General features: G+C 39.7%; 1 protein-coding gene across 1 annotated transcript in view; it reads right to left on the reverse strand.

Moving 5' to 3' along the window:
- The window catches only part of suclg2 (succinate-CoA ligase GDP-forming subunit beta), a 103,647-nt gene that overhangs the window by 42,503 nt on the left and 43,515 nt on the right, over positions 1-17,629 (reverse strand). Inside the window, exons 4-9 of the mRNA XM_051948546.1 lie at positions 16,789-16,879; positions 14,984-15,136; positions 13,117-13,206; positions 11,127-11,223; positions 6,205-6,366; positions 4,818-4,960 (exon numbers count right to left, since the gene is read on the reverse strand). Coding sequence (XP_051804506.1) covers positions 4,818-4,960; positions 6,205-6,366; positions 11,127-11,223; positions 13,117-13,206; positions 14,984-15,136; positions 16,789-16,879 — 736 coding nt within the window. The remainder of the gene's footprint in view (positions 1-4,817; positions 4,961-6,204; positions 6,367-11,126; positions 11,224-13,116; positions 13,207-14,983; positions 15,137-16,788; positions 16,880-17,629) is intronic.

The raw sequence follows: 17,629 nt of genomic DNA on the forward strand, positions 1-17,629 counted from the left end.
TTGTATGTAGTTTTCTTTGAGGGCGATGGGGGCTGCAGCGCTGGGGGACACGCATTATAATCCCACACAAACAGAGTGGATGGGGAAATGCAGCAAGCGCGCCAAAAGAAAAATTACACAGTCAGATACACATATACACACACACCAATACAGTTTCCACAATTTCAGAGGACATTATGTGACTTACATTAATTTCCTGCAAACTTAACTACTACTTTCTTATCCTTAACCTAAACCTTACCCTAACCTTGGAACATATTCACCCTAAAATTTAATGATTTAAGTAAGAATGTCTTGGTTTTTGGCACAAAATAAGGAAAACAAGTTCCAATAATGTTACTATCAACAGATTTTGGTCCCCACTACACGAGTAATACCCTCCCATAAACATGCACAAATGTGAGCCTCAGCATTTCAAACTGAGATCACACACACGTGCCAGTGGGAGCTAAAACACGTTTCCTGATCAGCGGAGTGATTATGCAACAACATTAACAAATGCATATGAACACACCTCCGTATTTGCCTTGGAGGTGGGTCACCCAGCTGAACTAATGCTAATTTGCCAATCTGTGCCTCTTTCACCTCAGAGCAGAGCCTCCCAACTTTGCATGCCTATTCCACCTTAAACAATGCAGCGGCACGACAAACTGCAGTATGCAACAGGCCTACAGGTAACAATCCAGAAAGCAAACACAAAGCCATACTTACACGCTAACCACATATTATATGCATGAGTGTAAGCACTGAGGGGTGTCACTACATGCCAGTATTCATGATCTGACAGTGTCGTGCAGTTTCCTAGCTTTGATATTATAAAGAAAAAGGCAAATGGATGCGCTACATTACTGAAGCGTGATTTCTTTTTATTTGCACCTTTTTCTGACAGTGTATTTTTTATTCTTCCCTCGTCTCATTTTTCTTTTTGCACACACAGAGGAACTGAGTGGGAGGCAGAACATTCACAACTCAGAACAACAGAAATATGACTCTGGCTCTGCTGCCAACTTAAGTAGAACAAAACGTTATTCTGAAAAAGAAAGACTTCATCTACCCCCCTCAAACAGTGCACTCTCCACTTGGAACACTTCAGATTCTGTAGGATGGAGTTGAGGTTTTATTGATTGTGAGTAGAAACACAAAGCTGATGGTCAAGAAACAGAACTATAGAACTAACCTCACAATTCATGTCCACAATTACCACCCTGCTTTTCAACATACTTGGTGTTATGTTTGGTTTATCAGAATGAAAGACTATTTAGTAAACACCGAAGATACATTTGCTATAATGTTAACCAATCTTGTCATGCAGACACACACAGAATGGATATTCACACAGGTATTCATACATTGCCCATATATATATATATATATATATATATATATATATATATATATATATATACATACATATATATTTTGGACATTGTAAAGATGAGAAGTTTGCTGGAGCACTACACAGACTTTAAATTTGTGTGATGTTTCACATTGTGATTTAAAAAAAAAGTTTTTTCCCCATCAATTTCCAGCAAAGAACCATTAAAATGTGGCATATAAAATTAGAGCAGCAATAACAAAGTCTACATTTAAATGTGAAAAATAATGTCATTAGGTAATAGTGGGATTAACATGTAATGACATAATAACTGACAAAATAAAGTGACATGACAATTAATAGTTTGATATAATGCCGGTCCTAATACAGACATACACCAACAACAAGTGTGTTAAAGAAAAATGTCATCATTTACTGTAGCCCATAAAATGTACAGAAAATAGCCTAAAGCCTTAAGAACAAAATGGATGTCGAGTTGGACAAAACATCCATCTGCCACTTTCTTTATGGCACAGGCACAAGGCAATAACAAGGTTATTTGGCTGTTGGTATTTGCTGCCTGCTCCTGCTTCGTGCCTACAGGTGATGTGAGGGAACCTCAATAAATTCAGCCATTCTGTCAACAAACTGTTCTATACGTGGATATGAAGAAAGTGGAGCTATTTATTTTAGCATGGAAAATAAATATGTCCTCGCTTAAAAAGCCGGGGGCCTAAATTCAAACAAAGCTGAATGGTCTAGTAGACCCAGCTGAGCTACATAACATCTCACGTATTTAACACAAACACACACACACACAGACCCACTGGGATACACACTGCTTTGTGATTCAGTCCCCCCCGCCTTCTTTTCATTTTGACTTTATTTTCTGTGTTGTTCCCACTTCACATACAGTATCCCCATTTCATCGGTCTTCTCTTCCCTTTTCTTTCGGAAAATAATCATGTTTAAGGTAATGAATGCTTTAAGGGTAGATACTGGAGAAGTGAGCAAACAAGAAAAAGGAGGCTTTGTCATCTCATGCTCCATCTCTGCTATTCAGTGCCAACAGTACACTCGCTTCGCTTCCACTCCTCTCAGCACAATGAGCCTGAGACATCAAAGCAGAGACCGAGAGAAAGACCGAGGAACGCAGACAAAAGCGCAAAAGCAACTGAAGGAGGAAAGACTGAAAGAAAAGACAGACACCAAAATACCTGTTTTTTGTGGAAATGTATGTCGTCATTACGGAGGGATATTTCCTGCTGCACTGCCTGCCGAATGGTCTTCTATCTTTTCCACGGGACATAAACCATTTTAATCTTCACACTCAAAAGTCATAGTGGTCTCTAATAAAAAGCACATATTCATGTATGCAGCAGAATATTAATGGGCTTCCCCACAGCAGCCATCAAACTCATTTTATTCAGTGCAAGAGGAAAAAAGCATCCTCATAATGCATGCCATCTATACTATTAGCCAAAAGAAGACGTTTAAAAAAAAATCCTGAAATAGAACAAAAACAATGTGAAATGCAAGTAAACCAGTTCTTCTGTGACTTTAAGTTGTAAATGGTCAACAAAAGGTTGCAGCTATGAAGGCCACAAGCATCGATGCCTTGATATTCAAGGCAAAAGGAGGATAAAAGAACTTATTGGCACTTGAAGCCGATAATTATTGCCTCAAAATCTAACCCAGGCAGTGATTTTTTAGTTACTTAGTTTCTGCTCATATTTCTAAGTTTGAGAGTGGTAATTTGCAGGAGAAAAAAGAAACTAAATGCAAATGAGCAGCTCGCTCTTATTGTGAAATGATTAACATTCCCTCCACAGATCAGAGCAGGTTTCTCAGCTCCCCTGGTTGAAATGCTAATGGTGCTTCCAACCCAGTTTAATGTCAATCCTATTCTACTTTTTTCACTGTTAGGGAGGAGCTCCCTGTCTCTATTTCCATGCACAGCAGCAGGAGGGACAGACAGCAAGCTTACTCCCCCATCTGCATTTGGGGAATCAGCCCAAGACAAAAAACAGATTTTGCCTCTGCAGTTATCCAACTTGTTTTGAAAGGGTATTATCATAAAGATAATGGCCCAACACCAGGAAAGAGTGACCAATCTTTGTAGCTCCCCTTTCTCATGTTGATTAGATTTCTTTTTCATCCGCTACATGCATTTTTATTGTCTGCCACACTCGACTGGGTTGAATTTACGAGACCAAATCAATCACACAGCAGATATCTGAGTCGGGCAATGTATCACCTGCTGGGGTGTTAAGGTTAGTAAGTTTTCAACATTCATCTACAAAGGTGTGCAACAGTGGTCTGTTTACTGCTGTTTTTAAAAATGCCAACATGAAAAATTCACCTACAGAATGGGATTTAGATAAAATTGAGTTTCTGGTCGTGGAATATTGACAGAATATCTATTTCAAGAGTGGACTGTAACATTCCATACAGTATATCTGTATTCCCAGCATCTCCATTGTTTCCAGGTGGGAAAAATAAGTGGGCCTATCCTTACTGATGTCAGGATAGAAAAGCAGAGGTGTAAAATGAAAGGAAAGTGTGACTGTGGTGTATTTGCTGCTGTTGTCATGGAATTAGCTCTAGCCTTAAGTAAACTGGCAATGCCTATTAGAACGCTATCTTTGAAAACCTCCAGGTACATATGTCTTTTAAAATAGTATGAAACATATACTTGAAAGCATGTACTGATAAGTCAAGTCAGCATGTGTTCATGAACATTTTAAAAAAAGGACCTAGACCAGAGTTTCTATCTAATTCTGCTCTGTATTCCACACATAGATGCTAACACAGAGGCAACTAGAGATCAGTCCGGGGATGTAGGAGTGACAGCAGTGAGGGAATTAGTGATGTGATGACTGTCAACACACAATCAGCTCTGCGCTATCGTTACAAGGCTCACATTGTTTAGTTTGGAGTTATTAGCTTTCTGAACATAGAGCAGAATCACTTGTAAAACACCCCGAGCTGCCACTCCCTCCGAGCTGCAAGATTTTCACAAGCATGCTTTGATTTTAAGCTTTATATGTGCATTCGTTTCAGTTGCAGATGAGCATGTGTTGTGTGTTAATATACATGTGAGGATGAAAATCATAAAAAGTCTCTAAAAGCCCTGTTTTATTGCCGAGTACAGGGGACCAATTCTTCATGCCACGGCAACTGAAATGATGGCATATAATCACATTGCCTTTCAGAGTCTGTTTCTCCTCAGTGAAACATGGACATATGCCAAGGTCCCTAGTCTAATGAGCGCCGTTGTCTCAGTGACAAAGCTAACCAGACAGACCGAGCTTTATGAATGTGCTATGACAAGATACTACATTATCAAAGTCAATTCAACAGGTGTGAAAACTGACATTTTCTTTGATGCTGTGCTTTAATATAAAGAAACAATCTGTCTTCTGTGCTCAGTTCTTATAAACAGGCTGCGGAATAAAAAAGGAACGCAACCACTTTTTTTTTAAAAACAATTTATTCCTACCTTTGGGTCAGCGGTGAGCAGCTTAAAAGCCTCATACACCTGTCTCTCTTTGACTCCGCCCCCCAGGTCCAGGAAGTTGGCTGGTTTTCCTCCATGCAGGTCAATGATGTCACATGTGGCCATGGCCAAACCGGCTCCATTCACTGTGAAAGATGTCATTGCTAGCTGAATCAAAATGCATACGTTTATATTTAAATTAAGAGCAGGCACATTTTTAACCATGTGGATGGTAATGTTCCAGAGCAAGACTTCTCGTATCAAGCGCATTCTTTTTTATACACTATCTTGCGTGATAACGACCTAAAGTACAATGTATTATTAGCATAATGAGGCTAAACTTGGCTACTGTGTACAGGCTACAGTCCAGACATAGAAACAAAAGTCCCTGAGTGGAAAGTGTGATGCCAGCAGACATGAGCTCATTAAAATAACATTAGCGACACTGAGGGAGAGATGGCATGTACTGTAAGAACACCCACAAAGAAATCTAGCACTAAATTATCCACCAAATAAGAGAAAATAACCGAAAAAATGTCACACTTAAAAAGTGAATCAGTTGGAAATCTTCTAATCAGGAACATTCAAGTCAAGCAACACAGAGAAAATTTGATTACATCTCAACTCTTGACTTCAGAGAAAAGAGTGCTGATTAAAAGGGGTTCTGCCACCCTTTTCTGTGGACTGTGTCATCATTTAGCCAACTGCCAGCGCCCGCTACCCTGCTGGGTTGCGCGGGAGCCAAGTGAACGAAAATGTCTAACCTCATTTGGTTTAGCCAGGCTGAACTTGTGTCCTGGCAAGCTCCCCGACCGAGGTCTCAATAAAAGGGAAATTTGCTTTAACAGCTGTCACTTTGGTGGCTTACAGAGCTCTCAAGGAAGCTGCAGGGCCTTAAAAGCTGTTGTTACTTTAAGAGAGTCTGGGAGCTGGGGATGCAGAATGGGGTGTGTGCCTGTGCATGAAGGGGGAGTAGTGTTAACAGACATCTAATGTGTTTACGAGGCTACGGGGTGAGAAGCGAGAGCACCTGTTTGTGCTGCTGTACACTGTAAAAGCTTTGATTTATGACAAGAGAGAGGGCCTTTAATGAGAACGCTAACAATCTGGCTCACTGGAGACTTTCTGGGCGGATTATAGCTAATTAGAACGCATTGGTTACGGCAGCAGTCCTTCTGGAGTCCTCAGAAAGCCGCTTGTAATGTGGACTGGAGGAGAGCCCAGGCTGCCTTTAGTTTGACTAAGTTTTAACTGTGTCCGAGCTTTTCACTTACGCAGCTTAAGAGACACATTAAAGCCATATGCCAGCAGGGGTTCGCCTATGGGATAATTCATTTTGTAGCTGTTGTGTGCAGGTGTAGGAGCTCTGTTACGGGCACTGCATTCATACCAAAGCAGGCGATGTTTCCGTCCAGTCCGATATATTTGAGGTCCCACTTGGCTGCCTCCATCTCTGTGGGGTCGCTCTCAGTCATGTCATCCATAGCAAACACAGCCTTCTGACGGAACTCGGCGTTGTCATCAAAGTTGATCTTGGCATCAAAGCAAACCACTGGGGTAAAGATGTGGACAAATGGGAAGATGACAAACACAGAGTCAGGAATAAAGATGGCAGCAGCACTGGCAGAAAAGTGAAAAGAAAGCAGAAGATGGCAGGCAGGGGAAAAGGCAATAATTGGCAGACTGCAGACATAAAAAAAAAGATAGCTAATTATCATTTCTAAAAGCTAAAATTAATGAACTGAAGGGTGTCCCCTCGGCCTACTGGTCTTAATTATTTCAGAGGTTGGCTCACTGAGGTATGTGTTTTTGACACTGCCTCTGAGGGAAAGGCTATTATAGTAAATGGACATTTTCTTCATACTTCAAAGAGAATGAATTTCAAAGACACCACATTCATGGAGCTACCTGGAAAAATAGCAGGCACACTTTATTTTTTTCTTTTAACAGATCAGCCAAAGAGCTTACACATAAATAGTGACTGTAATTTAAAAGGAACAGTTAAAGATTTAGGATAAATACATTTATTTGCTTTCTTGGCGAGACTTAAAGAAGACGACTAGCACCACTGTCATGCCTGCACAGCAAACTTCTAGTGTAAAATCAGGAAACCTTTGCAAGAAAAGTTAATAAAATCAGCTAGTTTTTCCTCATTTTGTTCTGCTAGAGGTAAAACAGTCGAGCTTCTTTGTATTTATTTAAATGAATCACAATCACAGTGGATGGCGTTAAGCAAAAGAAGCATGATGCTAATGCAAAATAGTGACAAGGGAATAGTTTTGTAGGAACATTTGCATGCAGGGAAGCAAGAAGTGCCTGTAATATGCCTAATTCATCAATTTATAAAACTGTAACAGGCGGATAGCAGAAGAGGAGGAAGAAGTCGCATGAAAAGTGCGGCAAATGGTGGACTTATGCCTGCAATCTACATCTGGTGAGTCATATTAATTTAAAGGTCATTAACACATCACATCACAAATTAAAGAGTGAAAATGACACACAATTTTAGAGAAGCTCATGGGTCAAATTATTTTCTCATCAAACCAGCCTTACTGATATCATGAGCATGCCAGGCAACCCCAAGCACAGCGCCATCTTTTCGCTTATGTCCAGTTGTTTTTGCTAAGCTGATTTGTGCGCGGGCTGTACAGTGGGGTAGTGGTTAGCACTTTCGCCTTGCAGCAAGAAGATCCCTGGTTCGAGTCCCGGCCTGCATGGAGTTTGCATGTTCTCCCTGTGCATGCGTGGGTTTTCTCCGGGCACTCTGGCTTCCTCCCGCAGTCCAAAAATATGCTGAGGTTAACTGATAACTCTAAATTGCCCGTGATTGTTTGTCTGTATATGTAGCCCTGAGACAGACTGGCGACCTGTCCAGGGTGTCCCCTGCCTTCGCCCGAGTCAGCTGGGATAGGCTCCAGCACCCCCCCGCCACCCTAGTGAGGATAAAGCGGTGTATAGAGAATGGATGATTTGTGCGCAGATTTCAGCTTCACTGTGCAGACATTAGAGTAGTATTAATCATCATTTAACACCTCAGCAGGAGAGAAAAAGACAAAACAGCATAAAAAAATGATAAAAGATATAAAAGGAAAGAGTGATTAAACCATCAAAAATATAACCGTTATAGTTTCTAAAGAATCTACGGCAATATCTAATTACCTTGGGCATTACCTTTTCTAATGAACAGCACAAACATGTAGACACACAACACATGGAAACAAAACACATACATACATACATACATACATACATACACAGCAGGCAGACTCCCCTGGCACTAAGTAGTAGACATACTGTGTCCCACAGGTGAAGTAGCTCTCCCACGACACAATTCCTTTTGTTTTTGTTTTGACACATCTCTTATTGCAGCCTATCTACAAAATGAATTCAGCTATTACCAAACAAGACAAAGAAAAAAAAAACAAATTTTCTACCCTTGAGAAATTTTCCATTCTGATACACGTCTGTTGAATGCCTGCCGGAAAATAGCTGCGCTCCCTTGCGACATGTGAACAAATCGAACTAAAGAATGAGTTGATGTTAATGTGAAGCCTGTCTGCAAAGGCTGCTTCAATCACAGGCACTGCTTCTTCCCGCTGTTAGGAAAGGAAACTCATACCTCTCAGCGTAAATCCACCGTTTGAAAGGAGTCATTTTCTTCATTAATATTCATAAGAAATCATGAAATAACAAACTTATCTTGTCAATGCTTGATAAAGCATACTTTGAACACAAATCTGTTTTTGAGGAGACTAAATAACATCAAAGAAGTGATGCATCTTCAGCGCGTTGTAATACGTCTCAGCAGGACACATCACAGTCAATCTGTGTTCAGCTGCACAGACAAGACAATCGCTCGTATTTCTTTGGGAGAAAAACAAAGTTCAGCACAAGTTCAACGAAAGCAGCGTCACACGGGCTGAAATACTGCATCGCTACGATGTGTAATGCCTTTCTCATCTGAATGATGAGCACTTGAAATGCTAGCCTGCTAACCTCCACTTGTGTCATGTTGTGCAAATTTATGGTGCTACGTGACAACAGGCAGAGTTAAGTTCACCTGCATCTCTGTTTTTCTTTGTGAAATAAAGTATTTTCTTCCAACAGGAAACACTTCACACAGTGAAAACACACACAAAGACTACAGAAACTGTCCATTCAGCTTTTGACTTCGATCCTCTCATTTAAACCCTTACCCATGGCTTTAATAAGTCATGTTTAAATGCACTATCCACACTATTACTGGACTATTACTACTGCTAAACAGACTGAGCTACACTTAGGGACTTTCTGTTAACGTTAGACATGGCAGTTGCACTGAAACTGACTTTAATTGTACTCTAGATATTACTTACAATTATTCTTTCAAAAATACATTTTATGACCCAGTACAATACAAATCTATGAATATTTTTCTAAGTCATTTGGGATGGTTTCCACTGATATGCGGCAGAAGAAACAGCATTTCTGGGATTGTTTTTATTATAACTTGACACTTGAGAAAGGCCAACTGCTAATTTACAGCTCAATTAGTCTAACATTAGTACCACTATTTCACACAGACCTAACAGCATAACAAAGGTCTGAATTCAGACTTGTTTCACAATTTATACTTCAAGAACAAAGACTTGACTGACAATAGAGACATTATTTACTGCTCTACTGCACAGTAAATTTATTCTGAATCTAATTACTGAACATTAATTTCAATGGACTGAATATCTAATGGGTTAGGCTGCATGACTATAAAGACAATGAATTGAAGCCGGTGCTATCTAAACCTTTTAATTTGTTAGAATCTTCCATCAACCTTTCATTTGTTCATAGACACTCACAGAATTTTTTAAGGTTCATGTATATAATTACATTTGGTACAGCCCATTCGTAGGCATAAGGTAGAATCCAGACAACGCCACAAAACTGCTCCTTCAGGACACAGTGAGGTAAGTGAACAGAATGATAAATCTAACAATTACCGATTTCTGAACAGGGCTTTAGGGGGAAAGTACTAAACATTTTCTGACTCTTAGATATAAATTTATTAGCCTGGCTTTAGGTTTTACGAGCTCCACATTTATAAAGTCCCTCCAGTTAAAATCAAGCTTTTTGTTCATATGCCATTTTTTATATGCTGGAAAACATATCATGAGTGAAATAAGTTGTCAGTGTCATGGCTGAGCATTTCTGCCTTGAAACTACAGCTTATCAATGTCTCAATGACATGAATTCAGATTTCTAGGGTTTCATATGTAACAAACCTAAGAAACCAATCCTGTCACCTCACAGCATTGAGCTTTTTGTAACATGATCCTTCTTTAGAATTATTCTCTGGTTCTACATGTAGTAGTTTTACAGTGTTTGAATAGAGTCTTAGGTGAGCCGGTGTGGGGACTTCATAAAGCTAGAAAGTGGTTATTTTAACGGAAAAAAATACTAAATATGTCATTTTTGTAAACAGAGATGAGTTTCCAGGTGTTTAATCAATCCTGGGAGAGGGATTTTAAGATTTTGCTGCTGAAGAAGTCAGCTATTTCCAAGAATTTATTTTCTAAATGGGAAAAAAAAAACTCATAACGACTTTTATGGTTTGATATACAGTATGTATAACTGAATTCAAAACATTTTAAGGGCCTCCCAACACCCTATATTAAGCTGACAAGCTATTTTTTATTTGAAATATTCACAGAGCAGGCCCGAGTGGCTACTCCTCGTCAACAGTGAAGGAAATGGTGAATGTGTCTGAAGCGGCTGCTGTAATTTGTAATTCCTCATTACTTGTTAATGTTGGAATATATGCCTGTTGTTAATCATCAACAGCTACGGAACATCAACAAACATCTACATGCTGTGAATATGGAAAGCTCTGCTCCCTGAAGCCTTTTGGATTTTGATCCTGACAAAGTCATGCTGACAAGAAGCTGATGTCAGTGTGTTGCAATTACAGTACAGTTCACGTTCTTAAATGCATTCATACCCGAGGAGATGGGGTGTCTACATCTCAGACTGAGTAATTAATAGATCGGGTATATTTTCATGCTCAATTCTGTATTCAAAATGTGGAAATATTCAACAAGATTTAGGATCTATTAATACCAGGAGACACACTTGCACAGACATAGACAAACACACGAGACAGAGACTGGTCAACACACACACACACACACACACACACACACACACACACACACACACACACACACACACACACACACACACACACACACACACACACACACACACACACACACACACACACACACACACACACACACACACACACACACGACAAGCGCTTTCTATCATACAAGGTACCTTGTCCTTCGGGAGTCTCTCCAAGAGGATTGACTTCGACTTGAGTGGCGTCGACTTTCAGGAACAGATCATAGAGCCTCTTAATCTGATCTGCTGCCTGCGAGGTCCACAGAGGACAGTAATTACCTGATGGTTCGGCTCTGAGCTGTCGGCCCCGCCAAGGCCACTCAGGCTCCCACACAAGCTACATAAAACATGGCAAATCACCTTCAACGTCACGCTGCCTGAGCTTCATTTGCATGAGTACGTATGTCTATATATAAAAGAAAACATTTAATTCAGTTTTTAAAACACGTCACAACTCCCAAGAAAAGACTGGAACATATGTCACAACATGTTTATCCAACGCTACTGCATGTAAAGCTATGGCACACTTCATTACATTGACATTGTTGTAGTATCCATGCATACAAATTCGGTCTCATATTGTTTCATGTCACAAAGGATTGGCATTTACAAATGGTATGTGGGCCGAAGACAAACAGTGAACGTAGCAATTGCAAAATGTCAGAACATTTGGATCATCACATGAAATCATCATCATCAAAAATCTCCATTTTAAAAGGGATTTTAATTCATATCTCGATGGCTTCAATGCTACATAAGTAATGAAAGTAGCTTTCGGCACATTGTCGACGGGCACTCCACAAATCTTACCCCTTTTTCTGTCACACATAAAAAAATATATGCATGCACAGACACAGTTGCATCTGCACAAAGCTCTTCTCATCACACAGCTCATTCAAGACGTTTAAGGTATTTTAGAAGAGCTGTAATTATTGCTGAATTAAACAATCTGGCAGCTGACTCATAGCAAGCAAGGAAAAGGGTATAACAATGCAGACACTTAACCAATCATTTTTTTATTTCTCCCTTTGCCTGTGTAAAATCAATGCTCTTTCAGTATCATGCCAAAATAAAAGGATCAAAGACAATGGGATGCAACCAAAGCTCAAACATCTTCAAGTCGAATGTGTTTCACAGAGGCAAATTTATTTGGCTGATTTATACCAATTCTCGGTGTTACCATTTTGAGCTTTTCTAATTTCTCATGTCAAGGTACCAGTGAGAGGAGATGAAAAGACTTTGAAATGAACTCATGTAAGCATAACAATAAAGCCGGGTGATACAGCTTTAATAGTTAATCACGATCAAAAGTTGTATTTCAGTTGATATCAGTAATTATTGATTACTATTTTCAACTAAGAAAAGCATTTTTTTTTATTTAACCACTTTACTTTGTATTACTTCAGCCTATTTGGCACAGGAAGTAGGTGATCATTTTAATGTGAATGCAATAATTGAAAAAAGAAAAAAAAAACCACACACACACACAAATAAATGTGGGCACATAAACTGACAACAGACAAAAGGAATGAGCTCACCTTTGTACACTTTACACTGACAAAGCAGGCATAAATTTGAAGCGCTCGGAATTTGCAGATGCTTCCATTGCAGTTACCTTTTGCTGCATTTAAGTAGAACTATCCAAATTCTTATTATAAGCATCTACTGTTGGTACCTATTATTTTGTCTCCCAGGACTGAATGTGAAGTTCAGGTGCTTCTATGCTTTTCTTCTGTGGCCTTTCATAGAAAAATGCTGCCTGCATATAACTTATAAAATCTGAGGTGACAAGAAAAAAAAATGTTCGTTTCAGTGTCCTGCTTTCCCACCGAGATCAGTTTTGTTGCTTACTGAAAGACTCACTCACAAAATCAATGTGTGCATGTTCTATCAAATAGTGGTATCATTAGTGATGTCAGTCTCCTCAGACTGGCACAGTGCTGTGCGTCACCGCCAGAAATGACAATAGACCACCTGGCAAGCAAGCCTAGTGTAATGACACTTCACAACCTGCCTCTGGAAAACAAATAAGAGTCAAAGTGCGATCAGTTTGTGAATGAGCATGTGTCAGTCTCCCTGTATGAGTGTGAGAAGAAGTAGATCCTTTGCATTGTGAATTTAAAGCCTTCAGTGCGCCCATTACCTGTCTCTGCAGAGGTCCTTTGAAACCCAAATTAGCTGCCATACCAAGTGCCTGGTCGTCTCGCACACCTTGAAAAATATCTATGACTTCCTGTAAGAGTCAAAGGGAGAGGACGACAAACAGAAGAAGACAGGAAATGAGCGAGAAAAGGAGGTTCAAACACCTAAAATATGACAATAACTGATGCTAGTATGAAACCGCATCATAATTAAGTAGTGGCAGGCTGCCAGGAATGGAGAAAAAGGAGAGCTTGGACTGAAATAAAGGATTTACGATCATTAGACTCTTGTTTCTTTAAGTTTAAGGAAGTCAGAAATTTCCTTGTAACATTTTATAGGATTTCAGGGTAGAGTCATTCTGTAGAAACCACAGACTCTATATAAAGATGTTCACCATGAGAGCTCCTCAGAAGTGAAGTCAAAATCTTTTGATTGTCTCCTAGTAGTTGGTTGCAGTCAGTTCCCTCCCTTCCCTCCCCCACTGTGTGTACACCCTCATATCTTCTGTCATATGTCAGTTCCTGTCATATTAAGCACTTCTGATCACCTTGATGTATGTTCAAATGTTCATTTTCCTGATAAGTTTATTTCTGATCAGTCATTTGATGCTATAAAAAGGATGTATATTGTCAGGATTGTGAGCCGCTCTGAATAAAGTAGTCACAGAGGCAGCTGTGGACCTCTGTTTAAGAATTGTACATAAAAACATTGAAGGACTGTTCCGTTGTTGGACAGTGTTATTATTCATTGTCTGTTTCAAACCACAAAATGAGTTACACTGCAGTAAAACTGGACTGGCCAATATTGAGAGTGATCTGTGGAACCTTTATCTGTAGGTTTGTATTTTAAAGCCCAACCTAAAAGACAAGTCTGGAGGACTCAGGAGTCTGTGATAGAAAAAATGGAATATAATATGTACAATTATAACTTCACTAGTGTATCTGTAACTATGAATCACTGCGTTTTCAGTTGCAAATGTTGAAACAGTATGTCTACTTTGTACATTGGGAGCAAGTCGTGATGCGTCATCTATCTTTATGTACAGTATATGGCAGAAACTAGGTCTAGAACATATCACTTTTAATAAAACATGCAAAAAGTGTACTACGCTGTTTGATTTGTGTTTCATGGAAAATATTTAATCTTCAGTGGAAATAAATTATGTAAATCTTGACTGGATCTTTACTATCTGTAGACTTGCAAAAAGCGTAATATAACACTTAGAGGTAGACATCTCTAATGCTTTAAGTGTACATCTGTTAACAAAGCCACGGAATGTTGCCAAATAGCTGTAATCGAAATCTAATTAATTGTAATATACAATAGAGAAGTCTTTTCTGTATGTGTGAGTAGTTGCACACGTTAAGCTCCAATGCGTTGCTATATGTGTGTACTGTCTTCTGCTATGTGCATGCAAGCAGGACAAAAGATATACCTGAATTAGCAGAGAATACAAACAGAGCATAGCTTCCATCTGTAAACTTCCCTGGGCAACTGTCAAAAATATAAATTAAGAGCTTTAAGAAAAGATGGTGAAGTGGCCTTTTCTGTTTGGTCCTTGAAAACATCTCAAGAGGAACATTTTTTTTTAAATGCTTTTCAGTCCTTTGAAGAAAGAGGTTTAATATTTTCAAAAAAAAAAAATCAAAAAGAGAAGTCTAATTCATTTTACCGAAGCACTCAGGATCACCATGATCTGGATGACTGAGATTCTACACAGATAGAATAGAAAAGACCAATACATTGCTAAAAAAATATTTTTTTTATTCAACTTTTGAACTGCCTAATGGGAGTAATCTTCTTGTTCCTGTTATTTCCTGTTATTATTTTAATACTTTAGTGATGAGCATAACCCTTAAATCGTATACCTTAAAGATGAGTTCTGGGGTGCTGGCGGCTACCTCCTCGATATCCATACCTCCCTGGGGGCTTCCTACCATGACAGGACCATTACAGGAGCGGTCCATTAGGATGGCAAAATAGGTCTCCCTGCTAATGTCCAGGGCCTCAGCAACCATCACCTGACATGACACAGCAGCACAAAGAGGGGCTGGTTGGAAGAATACCATACTTAATCTTATCTAGGCCAAAGACCTCCATTTGTTTTTTTGTTTTTTTTTTACATTTTTCCATAACACCTGTGGAAATTTTACCTTATTTACATTTGAATGCATCTTTAAAGTTACCACATTGAAAACACAAGCGACAAAGCAGGGTCCAAAGATTAGTAGAATCTATGAGGAACAGCTTTAAGGAAAGCTCATGCGTTGTGAATAAAATTAAGGGACAAACAAAGAGCACAAAGAGGAAGCAAGCAAGAAGCTCATTTGGAAATGAAAAAAGGAAACTATCACTTTTGTGGTGGTTAATGGGCTGCAGGTTTTCTGAATGGGCTAGTTGTTTGAACATGCACAGCCCTTATGTTCTGCTTCCACACTATTGCTCAGTAAATGAGGATGGATAGCCTTCTCTATGCTCTGTGTTAACAGACAGCCCTCCTGTCTTCTTGTCCAAATGTTGTTCTCCCCAGTCACTCAAACATTCTCTTAAGCTCCCTGTCGTTTGATGTGTGGACGGTTTCTTTTCTCAAACTAAGCATATTCCATTCACACAGTCTTGTTCTTACTTTTCCCCCCTCAAACCCACTTTTGTCTCCTACAGTCATCTTCCTAAACCAGCTTCTACACCCCCCATCACATCTTTCTGTCGTCTTCCCTCCATCAGTGCCATGACAGCAAATCCACGTAAATGCACAAGTGTTGCCCCTTTCCTGTGGTGTTCCCTGCTCTGCGGGGCAGTATTATAGGTTGAGGGTTTGTGTGAGCTCCATTGGCAGGTTGACAGCTAAGCTCTGGCTGTCATCTGAAACACCAGGTTCTCACTGCACTGTTACTTTACTCGATCCTTTAGGTCAGTCAACGGCTGCTCTTGCCAGGTCTGATTTCTGTGCCACAGGCGATGTTCTTGGTAAGACAATTACTGCACATGTCCAATTGGAGGTCATGCCTCTTCTCACTCACATCTAAGTCAAGCTTTGTCCAGTCTATTTTGCTGTTTGTTTGCCATCTCCCCCTGTCTGTGAGACATGGAGTTAATTCTGAGCTTGTCTGAGCATCTTTTGCCGTAGGTGCTTTCGAAAAAAAAAAAAAGACAAGTGTGACACTCATTTGATTCCATCTAAACTCTGCAGCAGGAGCAGGAGCAGGAGCTGGGTGGAAGTAGGGGGTAGCAGAGGTAAACAGAGATGAGGAGACAAAGAGGAGAAGAGGACCCACACACAATACTGAGCAGACTTCATCACCTGGAAACATCTGTTTGACGAGGTACTGCATGCAGCATGCAAGCAGAGAAAATGATATTCCTGCTTGTTAGTGGCACATAGAAACAGTTGTTTACCAAACACTTTAAATTCACAGTGGGCCTGCTTCAATTTATGCAATGAGCCATAACACCAGCCAGCACAAGCCAACAGTAAACAACAGTGGACAGCTACTGTTTAAAACTTGGAACAAAACAAAAAAACAAAACAAAACCATAGAACCACTTCTTCCTTCACAGACATTAATTTCACAGAACTGCATTACTGGACAGCATTGAAATGAGGTCAGAAAAGAAAAAAAAAAAACATCAAGCAAAAGAAAAGTATATTTTTCATTCCTGTGCAGTGGCTTACCGTTTTCACTTTCACTCCATCTTTCGGTGTCTGCTTAGTAGTCAGATTGAAGCCCAGCATCTTATTGGCCAGCTCACCAACTACTGCAGGGCTGAAGGGGAGAGGTTATAAATGAAACAATGTTTTTACTAAGAAAAATCACAGTAGAGCATACACTTACAACATGAAAGTTGAGAAAAGCAGGTTGATCTACGGATGAATAAGTATTTTTTCACCTCTCAATAGCTTTGTTCAGCTGAAGAGAAATATTCCACAGCGCTTTTGGAGCTTTAAAGTAACATTTTCTGACAAAGCACACATTGCTGTGAATGAATCTCTACTTATTCTCTCTATTTAAAAGCAGCCCACAAGCTTGGGCTGCTTCTGTAAGCCTGCTCTGGTTTTGTAAGTGAATACAAATGAAGCTAGGGGTTGTACTCCTCCTTTGATAGATGAGAGGAAGGTGAACTGTGCACTCATGTCACTGTCTGGGGACGATGAACTTCAGCGTTTCTCACTTTTAAAAAGTTTCGGGCCGTTCCAAACCCTGAAGTAGGGTGATGATGATACATGTCTGGGACAATTGTCATAAATCAACTTTTTGCCTTTAAGGCGGCAGTAAGTGGTAGGTACCTTTACTAAAAAGACAGCACTTTTTTAGTTCATGGAAACATGGTGTGGGGAAATGCAGTTCCTGAGCAAAGAAAAGCTCTTTCAAGTTGTTGTTTGGCTTTCTGAAAAATGCAGAAGATTTCCAAGTAAGCCTTCATTGGAGAAATACATCCATCACACTTTGTAACTGTGAGCTAGAACAAAATGAAACCTTGGCAGTGGCATAAAATCCAATCAACCTGGGAGAAGG

Source organism: Acanthochromis polyacanthus, chromosome 5 (assembly GCF_021347895.1).
Source record: "Acanthochromis polyacanthus isolate Apoly-LR-REF ecotype Palm Island chromosome 5, KAUST_Apoly_ChrSc, whole genome shotgun sequence".
Classification (NCBI taxonomy): Eukaryota; Metazoa; Chordata; class Actinopteri; family Pomacentridae; genus Acanthochromis; species Acanthochromis polyacanthus.